General features: G+C 38.1%; 1 protein-coding gene across 2 annotated transcripts in view; it reads left to right on the forward strand.

Annotated features, from left to right (window-relative positions):
• The window catches only part of LOC144060645 (E3 ubiquitin-protein ligase SH3RF3-like), a 92,841-nt gene that overhangs the window by 37,454 nt on the left and 32,111 nt on the right, over nucleotides 1-23,276 (forward strand). For both annotated transcript variants that reach the window (XM_077580372.1, XM_077580371.1), the window contains one exon: nucleotides 19,176-19,451. In XM_077580372.1, coding sequence (XP_077436498.1) covers nucleotides 19,176-19,451 — 276 coding nt within the window. The remainder of the gene's footprint in view (nucleotides 1-19,175; nucleotides 19,452-23,276) is intronic.

The raw sequence follows: 23,276 nt of genomic DNA on the forward strand, positions 1-23,276 counted from the left end.
AGGGGCAGCAGATACAATGAAAACAACACAGGCCTCAGAAGTGAACCCTGTGGAACACCATGTGTTCCGTTATACAAGAATACTAAATTCATATTGCACTTTTTTTTGGTCGACATAGTATGAAGGGATTAAAATCATTCTTAAAAATCACACGACATACCATCACAACAGCCAAATGTCGACTACTACCAAATTCTCTGCAGCCCAGAGCAATGAAGCGTGATCAGCCAATGATGGCCAAGCGAGGCATATCATCATGAAACATTGGAGTCAGGTCTGTGTCTTGACCTCTGCCGAACCCCCGAGACAGATTTGCTCTATATGGTACAGTGATGTTGTATGTAAAATAGCAAGTCAGTATTTTTTTTATTTTTTTTCATCTGACTGAAAGTTTGCCTCAACTAATAATCAGGAAATGTTGCTCTACCTTCAAATATGCCTGGTGAATTTTTTTTACATCTTTTTCAGCAGAATAGTTATCTCCAGATAAAGTGTTCCTGTTGGCTGGATTAATTATCAGATTTTCTTAGCCGTTCACTCGGCTGTAAATTAATTAGCAAGTACATGGAGACCACTCTGTGCATTCTTTCAATTAATCCTATATCCTGTACATGGCAGGTTCATCTTTACGAGATATATTAGAGTATACTTTCAGAAAAGGTCTGCTTAGTTTCTTTGTGCCAATTTCTATCACATCCAACAGATATTTTCTGCTTGAATTTGAACTATAGATGTGAGGAAAACTCCCCAAACATATGCAGCGTTTATCAAATAGATGCGCTCGGCTGGAATTACAGCGTTTGTGTGTTATTCTAGCAAATGTTCCCCCTCTTCATTCCTCTCATATGGTGCATGAGATTCATGAATGACAAAAGATCAGGTGAAGAAATCTGAGTGTTACTAATGTCGCACAATTTGTAACGCCGCTTCAGTTGAAATTACAAAAACAAGGATGAACTGCTCAAAAATACAGAAAACACAATATTAAAGTGTTAAATAACGCAATATAGTTCTCATAGAGAACAGAAACGTACACACAAATTAAAAAATAACCTATATTTGCCATATAGGCCTGTTAACATCCACTACTTAGGCCTGCTAACGACAATGTGCTAGCATGCTAGTGAGCTAACGATAGCACACTACTTCCAAAAAGCATCGTCATCATAACAGAAAGACATTATTACAAATATGTTACATCGTTGTAATTGCGTGTACGTGAGAGGGGGTAAAATAGCCAACAGTTACAACAGCAACCCCAGAAAAAAAACAAAAAAAAAACCAACAGCAACTCTTCACGCTAGCTTTCGATACTATAACAAGGAATGACGTAGCAATGCGGCAGTCATTTGCGTCCCCATGTAACACGCACATAACTAACATTGTTTCCACTATAGAAACAAACCCTCTATAAATCAACAAAATTCTTACAAGTGCGCAAAATAAATCTTAATATTTATAATATGATCAAACTAAATGTATTTATTTTTTAAAGCAGACTGAGAGCAGCTACAGAGTTGAGAGGGAAATGTTCTGCCTCTGAAACCAAAGCGTAAAAAGGGATTTACAAGTGCCATAAGGAAAATTGGGGGAGGGAAATGACAGCTATCTTCATCGAATCAAGGCTGAATACATGCCAGTAACGATTGCCAAGCTAAAAATGGTAAGACGTACCGTATCTCTCAAGCACCATTGTTTTTTGTAAATGTTGCCCTCAGCGTGCTCTTGACTTTGCACTATTTTGAGTGAAGCCTTGAAATGTGTGTGAGACTGTAAAGACCATTTTAACAGTTTTTATCTCGTATGAAACTAGTAGATGCATTTATTTTGATAAACTTTGGATTTTTCAAAAGAGTCTCTTTCTCTCGTTAGTATTAGGGATAGACCAATTAGGGGCACCAATACTCAGCATTTTGACGAAAATCTACATCAGCCTGTAAAAAAAAAAATAAATCTGATGGCCGATAATAGAGCAATTTAAAGTTGTGACTTCAAGGAATTATTTATTTAAATGTTCTGTTAATTTTGTAAGAGATGCTGGAATGTTTTGCACTTTCTGTTTTTGTTTGAAATTAAAACCAAGATAAGTAAAAAAAAAAACATTTGAGTTATTTTGAAATTTTAGAAAACTTTATTTACCGCAGAAAACAAAAGGGGAGCTATTTACTTGTTTTAAGTTTTCATCTAACTTGTTAAGACATTCTGGTGCTCCATGATTTTTTTTGTTAGAATTTGAAAACAATAATGTCTGTTGTCTAATATTTAAAAAAGGAAAAAACGTCAACATTTTGCAAATCTGAAAAGTTGTAAAGACATTTCAACAATGATCATTGTTAATAGTTTTATTTATTACAGCTCTCCGCTCACACTGATATGTATGGTCATTCCTCATGTATTTCTTAGAGTGAGACACTAATAACAGAAAAATACTGGCGCCTCCACTTTTTCAGCAACAACTCTTTGACTCTCCTGGGAAGACTTTCTGCAAAAAACAACATTTTTGCCTGCGTGTGGAGAATCTGTTGTCCATTCATCCAGAAAAAAAAAACATTTCCACAAAGTTGAAAGCAAAGAATGTTCAGCTAAACTCAAGAATTAAGATTCTGAGTGGATTTAGGGCCATAATCCAACCCCTCTTGCTGAATACATTTTTTGTATTTCCCTGGCAAGTAAGATTTCCTTTATGTAGTGTATCTGCATGATGAATAATGAATGGATTTCCAGCTGTTCTTTTCTCTCACACATCAGACTTACTATGTTGGGGTTGATTTAAAACTCCCAAGGCGACGGTTAAATTTCAACAAATGTTTACTGGCAAGCTGCTAGAGTGAATTTATTCTCCTCTGTGTAACCTTTTAGTCCTTATACACAAAGCAACCCATGAGCATTTCGCTACATCTAATCAGGTCTGTTGGTCTCCGCGTCATTACTTTTTGATTGATTATTAGTATTCATGGAGAGGTTTGGTGTATTAGTTGCATCCCTGTCTGGATTCAGCAGGATGCAAGGTTGACAAAAGTAAATAAGGACAGTTACCTTCTGCATTTAAAAGCAGTGACAAAGTAATCCCCCGGCTTGATATTAAAATATTGTTTCTAAACTGTTTAATATTCAGCGTTGACCTCACTTGTAATTGGAAGTGCCAATGACAAATAGAGAGAAAATAGAAAAAGCCTGGAGCAAAAAATAAATAAAAAAGAGAGAGCAATGATGATGACATGTCAAATCGGTAAAATTACCGGATGAACAATACTGAGCTCTCCAGAAAAAAAAAGAAAAAGAAAAAGCCTGGAGCAAAACGAAGGGAAAAATGCCAAGTGGAGGATGCTTGCAGTGAGAAGGTGCAAAGTGGAAACGGTGCTGCTGGCTGATTGGCCATTGCCAACAGCTCCCATCCAATCATATCCCATGTATGTGTGTGTACACGATACGAAGACTTACATCATGCTAGAAGAATCTCGTTTGCAGTAAATAGTCAGTAGGGAGCCCCGGAGGGAAGGTTCCAACAATTCTTCCAGACTTTAGCGCTCCTGCATGCGTGTTCGTGTTTTTTCGATCCACGTCTAAGACGAGAGGGCGAGATAGATGATGTGTGCTCGCTGTTCTGCTGCAGTGTCAGACTCTATCGTAACATCTTTCATTAGCGTCCACAATGGTTCAGGGCCGTGTTAAGCTCCCATGAGACCACCGGGGTAATGATTTGTTGATGCCATTTGGATGACCTCTGATTGAAATGGAGGTACTCGAGATCACTTGTTGATTCATTCTAGAAAATGAGCTGGCGGATTCCTGGCCATTGCCCAATTTAAAAGGAAGCATAGAAGTAAAAAGTCAATATTGGTAAAGATAACAAACATAACCAGGTTAACTTAACCAAGGTTTGTTTTTTTTGTTTTGTTTTTTTAAACTCAAAGTTGTAGGTTTAAACAATACGATGAAATGAATACTTGTTAATGATGTGCACTGTTTTATGAACTAAATAAGTGGATAAATCGTTCAAATGGTAATACAAGCATAAAATTTGGTATCCCACTCTTTTCAATGAGCAAAAATGCAATATTCCAAGATGGCGTCCTTAAAATCTAACATATCTGCCTAAATGTTTGTTGTTATTGTTTTTTCCTTTTGATATGAAACAGTTACAAATCAGTTTGGTCCCTCCAAAAATAAGACCACAAGAGTGTAGAGTTAAGGTTTATTTCACATAACTTCTCTTGACTCAAAGTTTGTTTTGCATTCCATATCTCCAGACCTGTAAATGATACAGACCAAAACGCCCATGATACACAAGTTTATTTCATCCCGTTTCAATATGTATAAAAATACCCAACTTTATATCTAACGTTAGTACATTTATGGGTCAGAAAATGAATGTTTTTTTCAAGTTAATGGAGGAAAATGTCATGTGAGTTGCGGAGTTAGGAACCAAACGCAGACAAGACACAGGAGGTGGGAAACCGAGTCTTTCTATCAGGGATGTGATTTTTCCGCTAATTCGCGGAATTCCGCTTTTTTTTATCCCCCCCCCCAAAAAAAAAAATTCCGATTTTTATTTTATTTATTTATTTATTTATTTTTGTAGTTCATTGTGTATGCACATGACTCCGACAGATAACATCTCCTGCTATAACAAAGACATTCGTGGTATGCTCTAATATGAGTTACTTTTCATTTGGTCATGATACAATTATTTGTTCATGAAATTTGAACTCTTCAACATTATTTATGTGTTAACTTAGTAATCACATTAGTTAGATATGATGATATTCTCAGTGATAGTTTTTAAAAGCAAAGGCAGTCCAATGTTTTTGAATGTGACTGATTTTGAGTTGACTAAAACTGCCATTTTATATGGGAAAGTTCAATATACATTGAAAATTTATGCTGGACCTAGCTGGGTGCCAGCGGCCCCCAGACCCCCGGCTAAATTTTCAGATAATTTCACTTTGGTCAAATCACATCCCTGTTCTATACAAAAATACAAAGTAAAAACAGAGAGCAGGGCTGGATTCAGATGGCCTCGAAGAAACCGCTTGACTGAGAAACCTCCATTGACACATAAGAGCAGGGCGGTATGCACGGAGGAAACCTCGAACACGGGGACGAACGGTAGGGATAGGAAACCTCGATGTGCTGAGAAGAACGTTGGCTAAGGAACCTCCACACAAATTAAGAGCGACCAAACAAACTAAGAGTGACTTATATAGTACCATAACAACTGCATAGCAACTGACAACATCATCATCATAAGGGGCATAGAAACTGCATAGCGACTACAAATATCATCAGATGGGACATAGCAGTACTATAACAACACAATGACCCAACCCAAAACAGTCAAAACAGAAAAGTCACATTTTTGAGTGGACATTTTAGATTTTGGGGCCACCATCTTGAAATTTTCACCTTGGTGCCTCAGTAGACGCAATCCTTGGTAGAATTTTCTACCTTTCTGAGTGTTTCTCAAGACCACATAAGCAATAAGTAGATTAGAGAACATAGTTGGTAAGGAACTCGAGCATTCCCAATATCTGAAAAAATGTGCAATTATTGAAATGAGTTCAACCTTAATAGGATGGAGTAACCCTGGTTTCCAAGGCACCTTGGCAGTTTTCCACATGGCCCTGTTGGTTATCAATCTCCGACTCTTATGAGGACATGCTTAAACCACCTCTGGCATATTGTCAGACTATTAGATAAGCCAAAACTCGATTTAAATGGATTGACACTTCACAATCTATTATAAGTCAGTCTGCTCCATCTAATGTTGTTTGGGAAAATGCCACCGACAGAGATCATTTATAACACTTTCGAAATGTTTGTTGGCAGACAGCAGACTCTTCCTCTTTTCCTCTTCCTCTCCAATTTGTTTTTGTAATTTGGTCCAAATTTATTAGGGCATTCAAAGTTGTGATAGATGTCGGACATCGGCTTTAATTTAATAGGTTGCGTAAATGTCATTTTATACAGAGTACTAAAAGTGAGTGGCTTGATTGTAAAACTACATAATAACATAAGAAAATCCAATGTAGTTAATTGCTGCCTGGAGACCTTGTCGTTTTTTTATGGATCTTGGTATTTTTACTTTGTGGAAAACATGCTTTATTGCGTTTACAACTGACTTGACCAATGAAAATATCATATTAATTTGCCTTAAAAAAAAACTTGACGAGCTTCCCAAGCATCATTATTCATCTGTCTTATCAGTTTTGTACCATTTAGTTGAAGTTACCTGAACACCTCACAATCATCTTGATTCTTTATCAATAAACAGCAGTATGCTTGATTTTCTCTTCCCATCCTTTTGACACAAGTTGACTTTGGTTTCATCAAGGATTTATTTTATATGACGGAATAAAGGCCTATATGATAAAATAAGAGTGGCTAGACAAACTATTAATGAATCATAGCATAGCAACATGCTCATCATAAGGGACATTTGCATAGGACTAAACAAACTAAGAGTGGCTAAAACACCATCAAACATGATCATCATAAGGGACATAACAACTGTATAGTTACCAACCGTATAGTCATTCATCGCCAGCCCAGTAAATATTTATCGTTTGAAGTCTATAGCCATCAATGGCAGCGAATGAGATAAGACTAGACAAACTAAGAGTGGCTAAAACATCCTCATCAAACAACATCATAACAGAAATTTGGATAAGACTAGACAAACTAAAAGTAGCTAAAACACCATCAAACATTATCATCATAAGGGACATAACAACTGTATAGTTACCAACTGTATAGTCATTCACCGCTAGCCCAGTAAAAATGGATCTTTTGACGTCTATAGCCATCAATGGCAGCGAATGAGATAAGACTAGACAAACCAAAAGTAGCTAAAACATCATCAAACATTATCATCATAAGGGACATAACAACTGTATAGTTACCAACCGTATAGTCATTCACCGCCAGCCCAGTAAAAATGGATCTTTTGACGTCTATAGCCATCAATGGCAGCGAATGAGATTAGACTAGACAAACTAAAAGTAGCTAAAACACCATCAAACATTATCATTATAAGGGACATAACAACTGTATAGTCATTCACCGCCAGCCCAGTAAAAAGGGATCTTTTGACGTCTATAGCCATCAATGGCAGCGAATGAGATAAGACTAAACAAACTAAAAGTAGCTAAAACACCATCGAACATTATCATCATAAGGGACATAACAACTGTATAGTTACCAACTGTATAGTCATTCACCGCCAGCCCAGTAAAAATGGATCTTTTGACGTCTATAGCCATCAACGGCAGCAAATGAGGTAAGACTAGATAAACTAAGAGTAGCTAAAACATCATCAAACATTATCATCATAAGGGACATAACAACTGTATAGTTACCAACCGTATAGTCATTCACCGCCAGCCCAGTAAAAATGGATTTTTTTGACGTCTATAGCCATCAATGGCAGCGAATGAGATAAGACTAGACAAACTAAAAGTAGCTAAAACATCATCAAACTTTATCGTCATAAAGGGACATAGCAACTGCATAGCAACTACAAAATAAAAATGACTAGACAAAATCAGACACATTTTGTAGCCAAATTAAATGCCATTGTCATAACTAAGCTGATTATCTGATGTTCAGGGTTGGAAGGCTTCTCATTTTCTTTGTCATGGCTGACATATCCTGCATGACTCTTTTTTTGTTTTTTCACAAAACTCGCATACTTCATTCATTCCCAACCTTGAGTGAATATCAGCAGGTTGTTGAGGCCATGAGTGTATCCTTTAAGCTTTTTAGTTGTCTGTTTCTGTGACTGACACATTAAGTACTCTTAACAACTGCCGACACGCCTCGGCAACCATCTGTCACTCAATGCACCCTGTCGCCACAGTAACAGGCTTCAAGAGAGGGGCGGGACCAAATAGAAAGGACACATCGATGGCCACCTGCTGTCACCCTTAGAAACGTCACCTGGCCCTTGATTATATCTCCCACGTCCATATGAATACTTATATCATGTTTTTTTTTTTTTAATGACTTTTGAGCTGCAATGCCATCCCAAGTGAATAACTGAGTCGCTTCACAAGTATGATCACAATGAAATCAGTCGGTTGAGTAACAGTGGGAGGCGGCAGAAAAGAGCAGCTTTGTAATGAAAACGCAGTGAAAAGAACGTCCTCCTCCTCGGGTGGTGCTTTGACCCTAGCAGGCAGAAAGAAGGGTCTCGTTTTAGATGAGTGGAAATTAATGAATTAATTTTCTGAAAAGTGAAAGAAAAAAAAAAGGACAGTGGAGTGGACTTTATTATTACTATTATTATTATTATTATTATTATTATTATTATTATTATTGATATTAAAGAAGAATACAACAAAAGCTAGGAATAAATAGAATGGAAGAAAATTGAAAAAAAAAAAAAAAAAAGCAATTGTCGAACCAGTCCAGAGGGAAACTCGCACAAGGGGACGCAGACTCGCCATACAAATGCCAATGATTGACATTGTAATTTGGAGTGGGGGAGGTGGCTGGGGAAGGGAATAAAAAAACAACAACACTATAGTCTACTGCCGCATACTCGTTTGGCTCTGGTTGTTTGCATTTACAATTTTACAGTTACGCCATTACACAATAGAGAAAACATTTCATATGGCAGTTTATATTGGGGGCGCATTGCAGCCGTGTCACTCTGTGTAACTGCCGCATATCTTACACAAGCCAGAAACTACCACCGACTCAGATCATTTATCAGAAAGCCTCGGAACTCATGCGTGTTTATTTATATATTTTACAAAACATAACTCTATATCTGTATTATAGTCTTACTCCGACATGCTTGAAATACATTTAAACTTATCGAATGATCTTTATTATTTTTATTTTATTTATTTATTTATTTATTTTTTTATTTATTTTTTATTTTTTTTAGGAGAGCTCAGTATTGTTCATTCGATTTGACATCATCATTGCTCTCCTTTTTAAAAAAAAAAAAATAATAATAAATAAATGAATAAAATGTTTTTTTTTCTCATTTTTTTTTTTTAAATATATATACATATATATACATATACACACATATATATATATATATATATATATATATATATATATATATTTTTTTTTTTTTTTTTGTATGTGGGTGAGCATGTGCATGTGCGTGCGTGCGTGTGCGTGCGTGTGTATTCATCAGTTCACCTAAAGCCCATTAAAAAAAAATCCCATACTAATAATATAATATAAGAATAAATTGCCAAATGCAGAAACATCAATGTAAGTTATCACGATGTAGTGGCTCTCGCTAACAGACAGAATTAAGTAACCAGAATTAGGTTAAAAAATTCTATATACGTAGACCATGTTTCTATAAATTTTGATATTTGGTTTTTATTTGAGGCAGATATTTTTTCCATTAAAATGTGATTTATGAGGAGGTTAGACCATTGGTCGATATTCAGAGTTTGTTTATTTTTCCAGTTAACAAGAATTGTTTTTTTAGCGATAGTAAGGGCTACAAGTGTAGATTGAAATTGTTTATGTGGTAAGTCAGTTGTTGTTAGGTCACCTAGCAAACACAAGAATGATCGATTGATCTTTAAAGGTATTAACAGGCACAACATATGTATTTGATCACTAAAGAATAAATTGCTAGCATAAAACGTCTAGAATTTACCGCACGTATTGTCGTGTCTACAATGTTCTCAAATGTGTGGCACTTACCCAACTATAAATACAATGTGTTCAAATCGTTCATATGGTTAAGGGTGTTTCCAACGAGCTCTTTTACAAACCATGCAATTATTGCAATGTGGCTGACGGTAGGATGCCGTAATCCTCAAGATAACCGGCATGTCACATTTTCTATTTATATGTCGTCATTGAAAAAGCTACGGGATGTTTTTAATGATGTAACAACCTCCTAATACAATGATACAATAACGCATTGGATTATCTTTTTTGTGGTAATTAACTCTTCAATGCATGAAGTGTTTGCTTTTGCTTTTGGTGCAGCGAATGAGTTGCTGTTTACGATTTAGTGTCTGTGATGAACATAATAAGATACATTTAGATTACCAAAGGGGTGTTTTCTTGTTATAAACGTTGATGATTATAGTCCTCCCCACCCCGATGTTCTCCATCTTGCTTGTTTTTCTTCATTCTCTTGCTTCATTGCTTCTTCTCAATCAGCTATAGGACGAGCGTCGCCTTTATCACTCCACTGCTGCTCCAACTCAACAGCTTGCATTTCTAACAAGCTCAGCTTCAGTGTGCATCTGTTTATATATTTTTTTTTTTCCCAGCCACCCAGCTCGACTCGCCATGGTAATGATTCTGATGAATATGCATTAAAGCTTTTGGAGCTGTGTCTTATTTGTCTCACGCTGGATGATCTTTTTCTCCCCAAAAATTTTTGAAGATTTTTTTTTCTTTTTCTTTTTGTTTTGTTTTGCTTAGAGAGGCGCCTTGAGATACAAATGCAAACTTGAGATACGAGCGCAGTATAGTAGCAACTCACTTCACAGCAAGCAGAGTTATTTAATAATCTTTTAAAAAGAGGCTATTAAAAAACTTAAGAGAATAAAACATTGTGTAATGAAAGCAACCTCATAGCTTCCGCTACCTTAATGCTAGTGTTCAATAGGGAACTACATAAGCAAAGGGGCTAACAATTAGCATCTCTGTGGCAGTGTTGTTGCCCTGTAAAGTAGGGTGGTCAAAAGTCTACTTTTTTTACATCCTGTCTGGGTGTCAGGGAGGGCGGGGGGGCGTGGTTGTGTTTATAAAGCTCAATCCCATTACTTCCTGTTCACCCGGCACCCTTTGTCTCGTTTATCTCTCCCCTCTCCCTTCTACTTCTTTGGGAAGGCAAAGACAAAAAAAAAAAATCCCTCTAGGAATTGGGAACATACTTTCGCTATCCAATCCGCTACGTCGTCACCTCGAGCCACCCTTTGTCCTCTTTTATTTTATTATTTATTTATTTTATTTTTTTAATAATAACATGGTCACCCTCCTTTTAAAAGCAGACGTCAAGTCAGCATTTTTCTTTGTTGGTTAATCTTCGCTCAAACGAGTCCAAGCAGGGTGATTAATTTGTGGAATAATTAACAAAATAATAATCGATTTTTAGCTATCTGAGGGGGCGGCCATTTTGTCCTGTACTGCCACCTGCTTTCAACTGAAATTGACGTCAAAGTACAGGACAAAATGGCAGGAAATCTATCACTATTCTGTGACTCTCAATATTGTAATATAACAAACAGGCAATGGTCCGTCCATCCATCCATTCATTGAATTTTTGTATCACTTCACATTCATTCACACTTGCATTCTTACCATCACTTGAGTGTGAATTTAACCAATGCTGGAAAGCCAGTATACAATTTGAGTTGCCAATGGTCTTTCCTTTATTGTAAAAAAGAAATGGAATGAGCAAACTGAGAGGTCTTGACAGTTTAAGTTGAGTGGGAGGGGTGGAAAAAAAAAGGGCAATGAAGGGCTGAAACTGTAGTCATAGTAGTAGTAGCCGCTGGCTAGAATTGTGCATGTTGTAGCGTGTCTGAAATTTTTACATCAATAGATTTTTTTTTTTTTTGTCTTACTGCTCGCGTGTTTGTGCGCTGCCACTTAAACAGAGGTGTATGTCTTGAATTATAGATGGAAAGTGAATCAATAGTGCACTGAGTGGCTGCCAGACAGCGCGTGTGTGTTTGTATCAGTTATGTACTTTACTGTAATTTTGTGTACTCACTGATCTGTTGACTTACGCCAACATAATTTCATTTTCATACAGAACTCAAGCTTTTTGGATGTTTCTGGGGTTGGTGAAGGACTCTGGTTGGTGGCCCCGGTGGGTGGTGGGTGGTGTCTGGTCGGTGCTGGATTTCACTTTCCTTTCTTTTCTTTGGTCCTTCCTCTGGTCTCCTTTTTTATTTTTTTTTATTTTTTTTTAGAGCTCAGTATTGTTCATTCGATTTGACATGTCATCATTGCTCTCCTTTTTTATTTTTTGTTAAAAAAAAAGTTTTTTATATATATATATATATATATTTTTTTTTTTTTTTTGTATGTGTATGTGTATGTGCATGTGTGTGTGCGTGCGTGCGAGCGTGCGTGTATTCATCAGTTCACCTAAAACCTATTAAAAAAAATCCCATACTAATAATATAATATAATAATAAATTGCCAAATGCAGAAACATCAATGTAAGTTATCACGATGTAGTGGCTCTCGCTAACAGGCAGAATTAAGTAACCAGAATTAGGTTAAAAAATTCTATATACGTAGACCATGTTTCTATGAATTTTGATATTTGGTTTTTATTTCAGGCAGATATTTTTTCCATTAAAATGTGATTTATGAGTTGGTTAGACCATTGGTCGATATTCAGAGTTTGTTTATTTTTCCAGTTAACAAGAATTGTTTTTTTTAGCGATAGTAAGGGCTACAAGTGTAGATTGAAATTGTTTATGTGGTAAGTCAGTTGTTGTTAGGTCACCTAGCAAACACAAGTTTGGAGATAAAGGTATCCTACAGTCCAAAATAGCGGAAAGTTTTTCTAAGACTTTAGTCCAGAAATACATAACCGGAGTACATAACCATAAAGCATGAACATAAGTGTCTGTAGTGTTTTGTAAACATTGGAGACAAATGTCGGAGTCTGAGAGTCCCATTTTCTTCATCATATATTGAGTAATGTATGTTCTGTGAATAATTTTATATTGGATAAGTTGTAAACTTCCTCGGGTCTCCTGACAGCCTCACGGCTCTGGCTGGGTTCTGAAGTGTTCGGTTTAGGTGAACGGTATGGGATTTTTAAATAGGTTTTAGGTGAACTAATGAATAAACACTCACACGCACGCACACACGCACATGCACATACAGATACTCACCCACATACAAAATAAAAATTAATTTAAAAAAAAGATAAAAAAAAAAAATGGAGAGAGCAATGATGATAACATTTCAAATCGGTTAAATGACCAAATGAACAATACTGAGCTCTCCAGAAGAAAAAAAATAAAAAATAAAATAAAGAACTCAAGCTTTTGATCAAACCCCTTGCGCTTTTTTTTTCATTTTATGTTATGATTTCACTGCATTTCAAGCTCCCTCCTTACTATTCACCGCATTTATATGATCTTAAACACACAAGTAATAATTTCGGGACTGACGCTGTGTGTTGCACTTGGACGTCTGCTCCAATAAAATAGCACAGCATGATAGCATGCTGCTCGCACAGCAGACTGGAAAAAGACCTCTGCAGATTTACTACGCTATTACCACACGCACACACACACACACACACACAGTTACACACACTGAGTAAGGAAAAGTTGTAGAGGCCCAATGCCCCTCCAAGGACAGATGAGCAAGAGACAAGAGAGCAGAGTAATCACAGTTAAAGTGCACGTGTGTGTGTGTGAGGGGATCCAGAGGTCGGTAGACGGTCTGCAGGGACACAAAATGGTTTGGTTTTATAAAAATGGATGAGGATGTGAGCGGAGTGGAACATCCTGTCCCGACGAGTATCCTTCACAAACACGCACACACGTGCGCTCCGGACCGGCTCGGCATGGGAATGTTAGTGTTGGCGAGCCTCGCGACTGACAGATGAGTGAATCCAGGCGAGAAGATGCCTTCCAAACTATTCGCTTTAGTCCCTTTTAATTCCTTATTTCTGTGAACGCTCATCTCATCTGAAGCTTGGTGACATTTCTTATATGCGCTATGCAAATGTTTCCTTTGAAGTGAAACCTCCGAAATGGAATCTCAACAGTGAGTGAGACACGTGAATTTTGAGATCAAGCATTAAGTTGAATTTGTGAACTTTGCATGTTGGTAGGATGCAAACCTCATTATGTCCTGTGATTTTTAACACTTTAACAGGGCACTCTTTCAGTTTATTTTGAAATATAAAAAAAGGCTCATGCATGAGAAAAAAAAAGAACCCTGTAACTTATGACATCACATTTTTGGGTCTTCTCTTATCATGGCTACGGGTTTTGATTTAGAATTCACCTCAGTGACTTTGCTGAGGCAGCCAACCGGAATTATAGTTTCCGCTGAGTAAAACTCGGTATTACATTATAAAAATGTCCGGGGAAAATGGACTGGGTTATTATTAGCTGAGGGGAAGACGCTGTCCCATTTACTTGTGTAAAAAGCACTGCTTGATTGGCCATGATTGCTTTTGCTGCAGCAAATCCAAGTAACAAGTGTGTTAATGTGCTCTCTAGAAGTGTATAGGACACGAGTTGGACAAAATTTGATATGTCGTATTAAACAATATACTATACATGTCGCAATGGACCAATTCTCGAATCAGTACATATTAACCGAGTATTTCATTAATTATGAATTACGCTCCAAAAGACGGCCGACGTGGGCGGTCAGTCGCTAATGCTAAATGCTATCTTGCGTGACTTGCTAAACAAGTCACTGCACTCGCCGATATCCAACCTTTTTTTGCTTGGTCCCGACAGCTATTGGAGGCTGGCTGTGTCGTTGTCACGCCCTCATTCCAAGATGACCAATGAAAAGGCTTCTAACACATCAAGGTTATTTTACCGTTTTCACGTGCTATGGGAAAGATGGACCTTACTACTAGGAAACTGCTATGCCAAAAAATACACGACAGCTGACGTAGTCTTTGCTCGTAAAACCGAACAATTATGGAAAATAGTGAGTTGTGAAGAACAGGACATTGAATTCTGTATGCTGCGTATTTTTTGTAGATTCTAAAACAACCTGCTAGTGGACAATAACGTCTTTGTAAGTGGTAATATTTATTGACATTCACGAATCCTCCGACGCGCTCCGCCATGTTGAAACTTGAAAAGTTCTCTCAGCTTGGAAACTCGTGTATCAAAATAAATAAAACCCAGTTGTCCAGTGGAAAATACGACAAGAGTCAGAGGGGGGCGTTCATGTACAATTTTCTACTCGACATGAGGTATTTACCATCGTTTCGATTCCACATGAAGGCAGCATTAGCTAACAAAAACCAACGAAAAAACAACAATTCAAAAAGAATTCAGTTAACGAAATAAGATAAAAACGAAAATGCTTTTTTTTTTTAAACAAACTGAAACTACATTTTATGTTTACAGAACTAACTAAAACTTACTATAATAATAGTGAAAATGTCCTTCGTTTTAATCTTCTGTACAGTTATTAATTTAATGCATGAGCCTTTGGGGATCATTTTAAATGTGATTTTAACTATATTTATTTAGATATGAACCGGAATAAGGACTTTGAAAGTGTGTGACATCATCTAGCAACAGCCCGCTAGGTAAGAAATGTGTTCCTTTTTTCATTTTACCATGGTGCACTTAAAAAAAAAAAAAACTAAAATTAATACTGAAATGAACTAAAAACCAAACTAAAACTAAGCATTTTTTAAATAACAAACTAACAGAACCACCCAGAAAACTAAAATGAAAATTCCAAAACTATAATAATACCCTGATCCACATACGAAAGAGACCTCAAAGGGGAAGTTCTCAGGTAACAGCCAATCACAGCGCAGCTTCAGAAAACAGGCGAGCTGTGATTGGTCGTTGCCTGAGCCCTGAGCAACTGTGATGTCATCTTAAATCGACAGCCAGTGGCAAAATGGCCGCCCCCCTAAAATGGATAACAATGGCTGGATTTTGCCGCATAACTCATATTCCACAAATGTAATATTAATCAGAATATCATGTTTATACTAGTGAGGTCACATAATATAGTCAACAAATGTTTAAGGTTGACTTCCTCTTTAAATCCCCTTCTTTATACACCTCCAGCAACTGTTAGCCTTCATCACAAACAACTACTGCCTGATGTCCCAATCCACAAACGGCCCTCCTGGCATCCAAGGCTCCGTGTCAATACCACAGCCGCTCGTGTCTCCTTCTCATGTTTGAGTCATATTTGTGTCAGCCGCTGTGCACTCGGAGATAAACAGAAGAACAAATGGAGGATGCTCTCGGTGGGTCAAGAGGCTGTGAAGTGCCGCCTCTCAGCAAATGTTCTCTTATTGGTCTCAGTGGCACCGTGCCCACCGAACAATAAAGCCACAATCTCCCGTTCGCACTGCATGAATTTCCTCCCATTGATTTCCACTCCTTTCTACTTCCCATTTATGAATAAATGATTTCCTCATTTATCATATCTTCATAAATAGATGAACAAAAGCTTACCATGTGATTGTTGTGAATTGTTGTGTAATTGGACACTAATTGGACACTTTGGAAAAGAGTGTCATGTTTTAAGTCAACCAATTAAAATTCACCAAAAGCAAGTTATTTTCTCTAAGTGTAAAGTAACCAAAACACTGATTAAAATCCACTGGAAACATCCAAGGCCTCGGATATTTCCCCAGCTGGCATGTTTGAATTCTTTGGCCTTCCTCCTTATGAATGACCTCATCCCCCCCCCCCGGAGTCAAGCTTTCACGCAAGCCAGGATTTTCAAACCTTCATGAGGTCCTGACAGTGGATTTCTTAACTGCACTAGAAGACTTGATAGTGTGAAAAACCTTGAAGTGAGGTAATGACTCTTCCTCTGTAAAGTCTTTTATGCCCCAACATTTCAACTGAAAAGCTGCCGGCCACTGTGGATAACCTCTGTAAGTCACTTCCACGCACTGATGCGCTCCACAGCACACGCTGACACCACCATCATGACCGGAGGATCCTTGCCATCTCCTCTGCTCATACCCCCCCCCCCCCCCAACCCCTCCCCAGGATCACTCTTCACATCACTTAGGCGGGCCAAGCCAAAGTCCCGCTTTTTACATCAGCCGACCTCCGTCTGCTTCCTTGGGTCCAATTTGAAGAATTTGCTTTGATGCGGTTGATTTTCACTTGAGTAAAATCAGATGAGGTGTGTCAGTTGTGTTTAGGGATTAAAAAAAAAAAAACTCAGAGTATCAGTCGACCAACAAGTCAATCCGCAAGGGTGCGATGTAAGAGCGGAACAGATGGGAGCCTCAGCAGTGGTCAACGTGTTTGTATTAATGTCCACACGCTCGGACCCATACGTACCGTCTGTCCATTACACAAGTCCACAAACACTAATTACTGCACCACAGGGGTTAGTGGAATTACTTTCTTTTATGTGTGTTGGCGGTGGGGGGGGGGGGATAGTATAACCAGTAAAAATAATGGAATACTTACGGGCATGTTTGCAATCAGCAATATGTGTGCATGCATGCATATATACTAAATATGAATGCAATAATCAAATTTGTCATTGTTTAGTTAAAAAATTGTTTTTATTACAGTACATTTAAATGCAAAATAATATTTTATGGGATTAATCAGTGGAATAAATTCTAAAAATATTCAATAGTAAGAGCCATACCCACAATATTTTTGGGTATTTTTATTCTGTATATATATATATATTTATTTATTTATTTCCATTCACATTTGGAAGGTCTAAAATCCACTTCAGTCAGGCACAACCACTTCCAGATTAATATTCATATTTATAAAAATAAAAAAATAAAAAGATGTCATTTTTTTCCCTTAATATAAGTAATGCAACTGGAAAATGAAATTATAAATACTGTGTTCCATATTCAACCTGTTGCCATCATAAACGTTTCGGTAACTGTATAGGCAATGTTTAGGGTGCCTTTTCACAGTCTTAAACACAAAAAAAAATAAATCAAATAGTAAAATTGTATGACCTATTGGACTACACTGCGTCAAAATGTTGCTTGTTTTTTCAGCAGGTTATGACGCCTCATCTAATTTCACTGGCGTTTGCTTATTGGATGGATTCAATATAAAGCTACATGCAAAACTGTTTTAGAAAAATGACGTGAATTACATCCGTCTTTTTGGCTTCCGGCTGAGAGGGTTTACTTGCATTTTTTTTTTTTTTCATGAATATTGTTATCTCCCAACAGCTGTAATGGAAGATTGCAGCAGTTTTAAGTGTATTTTCCTAACCACTGATCTCAGACAATCTGGTGGGAGAGCCCCTTTGGCTGGTTGGCTGTTTGCCTGTTTCTAAGTGTCATCCGCTGACAAGCGGTCTGTGTGACTGAGCGTCGGAATTCTCTGTGTGACAATTATTGTTTGCACATGGTTTTCTTTAAAGCATACAGTAACATGTCAGTTGGCCTATTGCTGCCCACTTGGATCATCTGTGCCCATGCAAATTCATGTCTGACATAGAGAGACATTCTATCTTGTTCTCCTTTTTTTTTGAGTCTCTCCTTGCATCGTGTTTCAAAAGTATTTCTTCCACGGCCACACTTGATTACGCATTCAGCAACATTTTTCAATGATAATCACAACTTTACGCTCACTTTTTAATCACTGCTTAGCAATGTGTTGCTCACAAACGCGTTATGTTGCTAGCGGCTAGCAAGCTAAGCTAAGCTAAACTAAGCTCGCTTGACACCCTTATTATTTACACTTTTTTTTTTCATGTACTGCAGCATTCCGCCTTTTTTTTGGCTCCCTTTTAATACGGAATAGCACTATTGTTAAAAAAATGAAAACAGAACAATGGAAACAAACGAGACTATCAAATTCAGTTGAAAGCGATTTGTTCCAGTCTCCACACAAAGGAACACTTTCACCTCCTTAAATGGGAAGCGTAATGAAACAACAGTTCACTGGAAATTGGAACCTCGGGGTTTGTTAGGTGTTCTTTGGAATAATTTCCACTCTGTGACACTAAATGCAAGACAGAATTCCTTTGAATCCTCCTCAGAGGTTTTGAGAACGCATTGAATGCTATTCTGGCCAATGTTTGTCACGAGCGGCATAGAATAACATCTGTTGGCTCAACGCAACAAGTTACGAGCATACGTGTGTTTTCTTGAGGGCCCTAAACACAACAATTTTTAAGAATATAATGTCATTTTCTAAACTTACTTTACTTGTCTTACTTATATTGTCGCAATTAGTGGGAGTCTCGCTCTTGTTTGTCTTCAAAGAGCCAGTTGAATCATAGGGTCTTTTTTTTTTTTTTTTTTTTTAAGTCGCAAACCATGTGTTTTAGTGCCAGCTGCTTGGACCTCGTGTACCCGAGCACGTTTGATGTTTTTTTTTTTTTCACCCTCATTTGCGGGGCCTGTCACAACTTATTACGCATATTACGGTTCGTAACTGTCGAGTCAACTAGCACAAAAAAACACCCCATCCCTTTGCCAAGATTACATTTTTTGTATGCGCTGAGAATGAGTTTGTCTTCTCTTTCAGAACATCCCAGCGCTGCCTTGTGGGAAAGCGCTCTACTCTTACGAGGGCAAGGAGCCGGGCGATCTGCAGTTCTCCAAGGGTGACATCATCATCCTGCGACGCAAGGTGGACGACAACTGGTACCACGGGGAGTTGAACGGCTGCCACGGGTTCTTGCCCGCCAGTTACATCCAGTTGCTGCGCCCCCTCAGCCAGACTCCGCCCCAGGGCAAAGCGCTGTACGACTTTGAGGTCAAAAACAAAGATCAAGATAAAGACTGCCTGGCATTCAGCAAGGTGACACACACAAATACACAGAGTCTTTGCTGTATGTTGATTTTTAATGGTGTTATTGTCAAATCAGGTTGCTAGACTTGTTTTATGAAAACCATGACTTTCTACGAGGTTAGATAGATTTGTGTCGAAACGTACAGTGAGGGTTTTCCTAAGAAAAGTCCAAATTTAACCCGGGAAAATATTCATCAATGTGATGATGCGGATGACGAACACACAAATTTTATTCCCCGAATTGTATCGCCAAATCGTATTCAGCAACTTTGAGGACGACGGGCAACATGCGGTAAATCGTATTCAACAGCGGGGGTGAGTCGGTGCGGACAACGAATGACATTCCTCGAATCATATTTGCCGGCTGACGACATGCCGCGATTATTATTCATTAGACTTGACACCAATCTGATTGGCTGGATCGGAATTGGACAATATTTGTCATTTCGTTGTAATGTTTATTTACTTATTTACTTACCCACTTAGGATATTTATTAATGTATCTTGTGTTATAAATTTATTTTTATTTTATTTTCATTTTATTAGTATTTTTTTTTTAAATTAAAAAAAAATATATATAGTTTTAGTTTTATTTTTAGTTTTAGTTTTAGTTTTATTTTTATTTTTAGTTTTATTTTTAGTTTTATTTACTTGTGATTTTTTTTTTGTATAACCTGTCTTTATTGCATGTGTACAACACTTTGTATACAGCGATGGTTGTTTTAAAATGCTTTATAAATAAAATTGAGGGAAGATTCTTTTTTTTTCCCACTCATGCATTTCAATTGACATCAATTATACGTGGATTTTCGCTATTTGTTGGCCGGGCCAGACCGTATCCCCCGCGGATGGCAGTGGTTGACTGGAGAGTAAATATCTAAAAAATTAAAATAGATATATTGCTCCATCTTTTGATCAAATCGGTTATAGGGGGAGGGGGGGGGGGGGGGTAGGATCACTTCAATCTGCAGAAACCCCCCCAAAAATCCCTCTCAAGAAAATGATCTGAATAATCAAGGCCACGTTCCATCTGTGGTGTTTTCTTCCTGACAATGATCTCAGCGGCGGGTCACTCGCTCGTAGCTATTATGTTCTAAGGTACACATTAAAGAAACACGAGACGGCTTCTTCAACAAGACACTTTCATCCGGAATTAGAGAGAGCTTTTGTTCGGGCCACTTTGATAACTCACCGACGCCGCATGCCTCGTCTCTTCGGATATAAGGTCGTTGTCATCATCGTGATCAAAACGAAATTGGTAATTAACATCGTGGGTGGGATCGGAGATAACAGCTTGCTTTTAAAGTGCACGTGAATACACGCACGCACACACGCACATACACATGCTCACCCACATACAAAATAAAAATTAAAAATTAAAAATTTAAAAAAAATTTAAAAAGAGAGCAATGATGATGACATGTCAAATCGTTAAAATTACCGAATGAACAATACTGAGCTCTCCAGAAAAAAAAAAAAAAAAAGCGCACATGATTCTGGAATTGAGGAACACCTTTGGAATATTGAAAGATGCGAGACACAGCTGGCATCATTATCAAATGTCTTCTTAATTATGAAACAGAAAGACTGCATATTGGCCATCATTGCGCAACTCTGACAGATTCGAGCGCACCATAACTGAACCTCGACAAGTTTGTTTTCAATTTGTTGTTGCCAAATCTGTTAAGCAACAGCCACCATGTATTGTTTTCTGATCTCCAGACAAGTAAATTATCATTAAAATCAGCGCGCTTGCAAAATACTCAAACACAAAAAGAGTGCACGGAACCTTGGGAAAAACTCTTTCAAGACCTTTCATGTCTTTTTTTTTTTTTCACACTTTCACCAGAAGCCTCCCGTTAAAAACGAACGACAGGCTCAATTCAGCCTGATTTGACTCAATTATACTCTCGGCGCGCCTTCCGAAAAGCTCGAGAGGGAACGATGGGAACAAAATGAGAGCGTCCTCCTCCGCCAGCGTGTTCCCAGGCCCGGTTTGGTGTAAACAGTCATTTCCACACTCGGTTCTGTTCTGTCGCTAAAAGCTTGATCATTTTTATTCCTGCTAGTTTGTGAAAAGGCTCCTGACCTCACCATTCTGAAAATGTAATTACATCCTAGTGCATAAATCCACAGCAGGTGCACTTGTCCGAACACTATTAAAATATCATCCTTTTTTTATTATTATTATTTAACTCTTTGACTGCCAGACGTTTTCAGAAACGGGTTGTCGCCAGTGCCAGCCGATTTAAGCATTTTGACTGATCTTTCAAGGTCCGCAGAAAATGTTGTGTTTGGACTATGGAAACACACATACTACCAAATGAAAGATTGGACTCTCATCTATCATCAGAAAAAAAAAGTTTGTTTCTACCTTATTCCGTTCTTCAGTAATCAACAATAGAAAATGGTTAGTTTCACCGAAATGCTCTGTTTTGAAACAAAAAGCGGAGAAAAAGAGCTTTTTGTGAAACGATGTTATTTCATGCACTCTAGTGAATTCTACACTTCTTTTTGTCCATGAATGATGCCACAAACACCTAAATAGTGCTTTACTTCTGTAAAACGCTTTCACCAACAATGAAAAAGTGTTTTTTGGTTGCAAAATACATTTATTTCCATTCAACAGTGTAACAATTTGACAAAACAATTTCGCAAACTATTTACAAATGTGTGCAACTGTGGTACTACTTACAATTATGTGGATGTTTCAAATACAGTTTTTCTTTTTGTAACACTGCCCTGCGTGCAAGGAGAGGGAGCAGGATTTGCACAACAGATTAATTTCACTTGCGATGGCTCCTTTCGCGTGCAGACGTTACACTTTCTTGACGGCCTTTTTTCCGGGGAATAGCAAGTAGCAGACTGTACCCACTCCTCCGATGAATATGCATTGGACTCGGGGCACTCTTCGTCGTCCGATTGAACGTCCGCCTGAGCGTGCTCGGTTGTGCTCCGCGTTTTCCGGTGTTAGCATCGCTAGCCCGTGAACCTTTATGACGTCGTCATAGCCGCCGCGTCCGCGCTTCCAACTTCGGCGTCAACCTCGGAGTCACCATCATCATCATCGATGATGATCATCGTCGTCATCAATGTGCTCTTTAGCGTTGGTCGATGCTTTTCGTCTTTGAAAAAAACTGCTCGAGCGTGAGCCGCTTGCAACCGGTCGCCATGTTCTCTTCCCTTCCCCAGCCATTGTCCCCTCTAGCTCCGCCTCACGTCTTCTACTGACGCCTACCCAATCTTGTCAAAAGAGAGTCATTGCTGCCATCTAGGGGCCAAAAATAGTCATTAGGCTAACTAGATCGGCTTGAAACTTTCACCACAGCTGGCCAAGGCTTTCCTCCACCCGTTTCCCCAAAAAAAAAAATTGGATGACGTCTTTTAACGTCATTGGCGGCCCTCCGTAGGTTTTTACTTGACGTCTTTTATCATCCATGGCAGTGAAAGAGTTAAGGTCTTTTTTTCTTTTCTTTTTTTTTTTTCCTGGAGAGCTCAGTATTGTTCATTCTGTAATTTTACCGATTTGACATGTCATCATCATTGCTCTCCTTTTTTTTTGTGAGTATCTGTATGTGCGTATGTGCATGTGTGCGTGCGTGCGAGTTTATTATATTGCGAGATTATTTAAGGTCTAAGTGAATCAACAGATAGACGATAGAAGATGCCACTGTGCTTGTATGTGCAACTTCCCTGCCGTGTGCAGAATGTGTGTTGTCATGCAAAACCAGTGTGTGCGTGATTGTTTTCTCAGCAGGGTAAGTAATTACTCACTATGACTAATACAAAGTCATTTAGCAGAATAACATTATCGCCGCCGCCGCCCTAATGGTC

This window comes from Vanacampus margaritifer, chromosome 11 (assembly GCF_051991255.1).
Source record: "Vanacampus margaritifer isolate UIUO_Vmar chromosome 11, RoL_Vmar_1.0, whole genome shotgun sequence".
Classification (NCBI taxonomy): Eukaryota; Metazoa; Chordata; class Actinopteri; order Syngnathiformes; family Syngnathidae; genus Vanacampus; species Vanacampus margaritifer.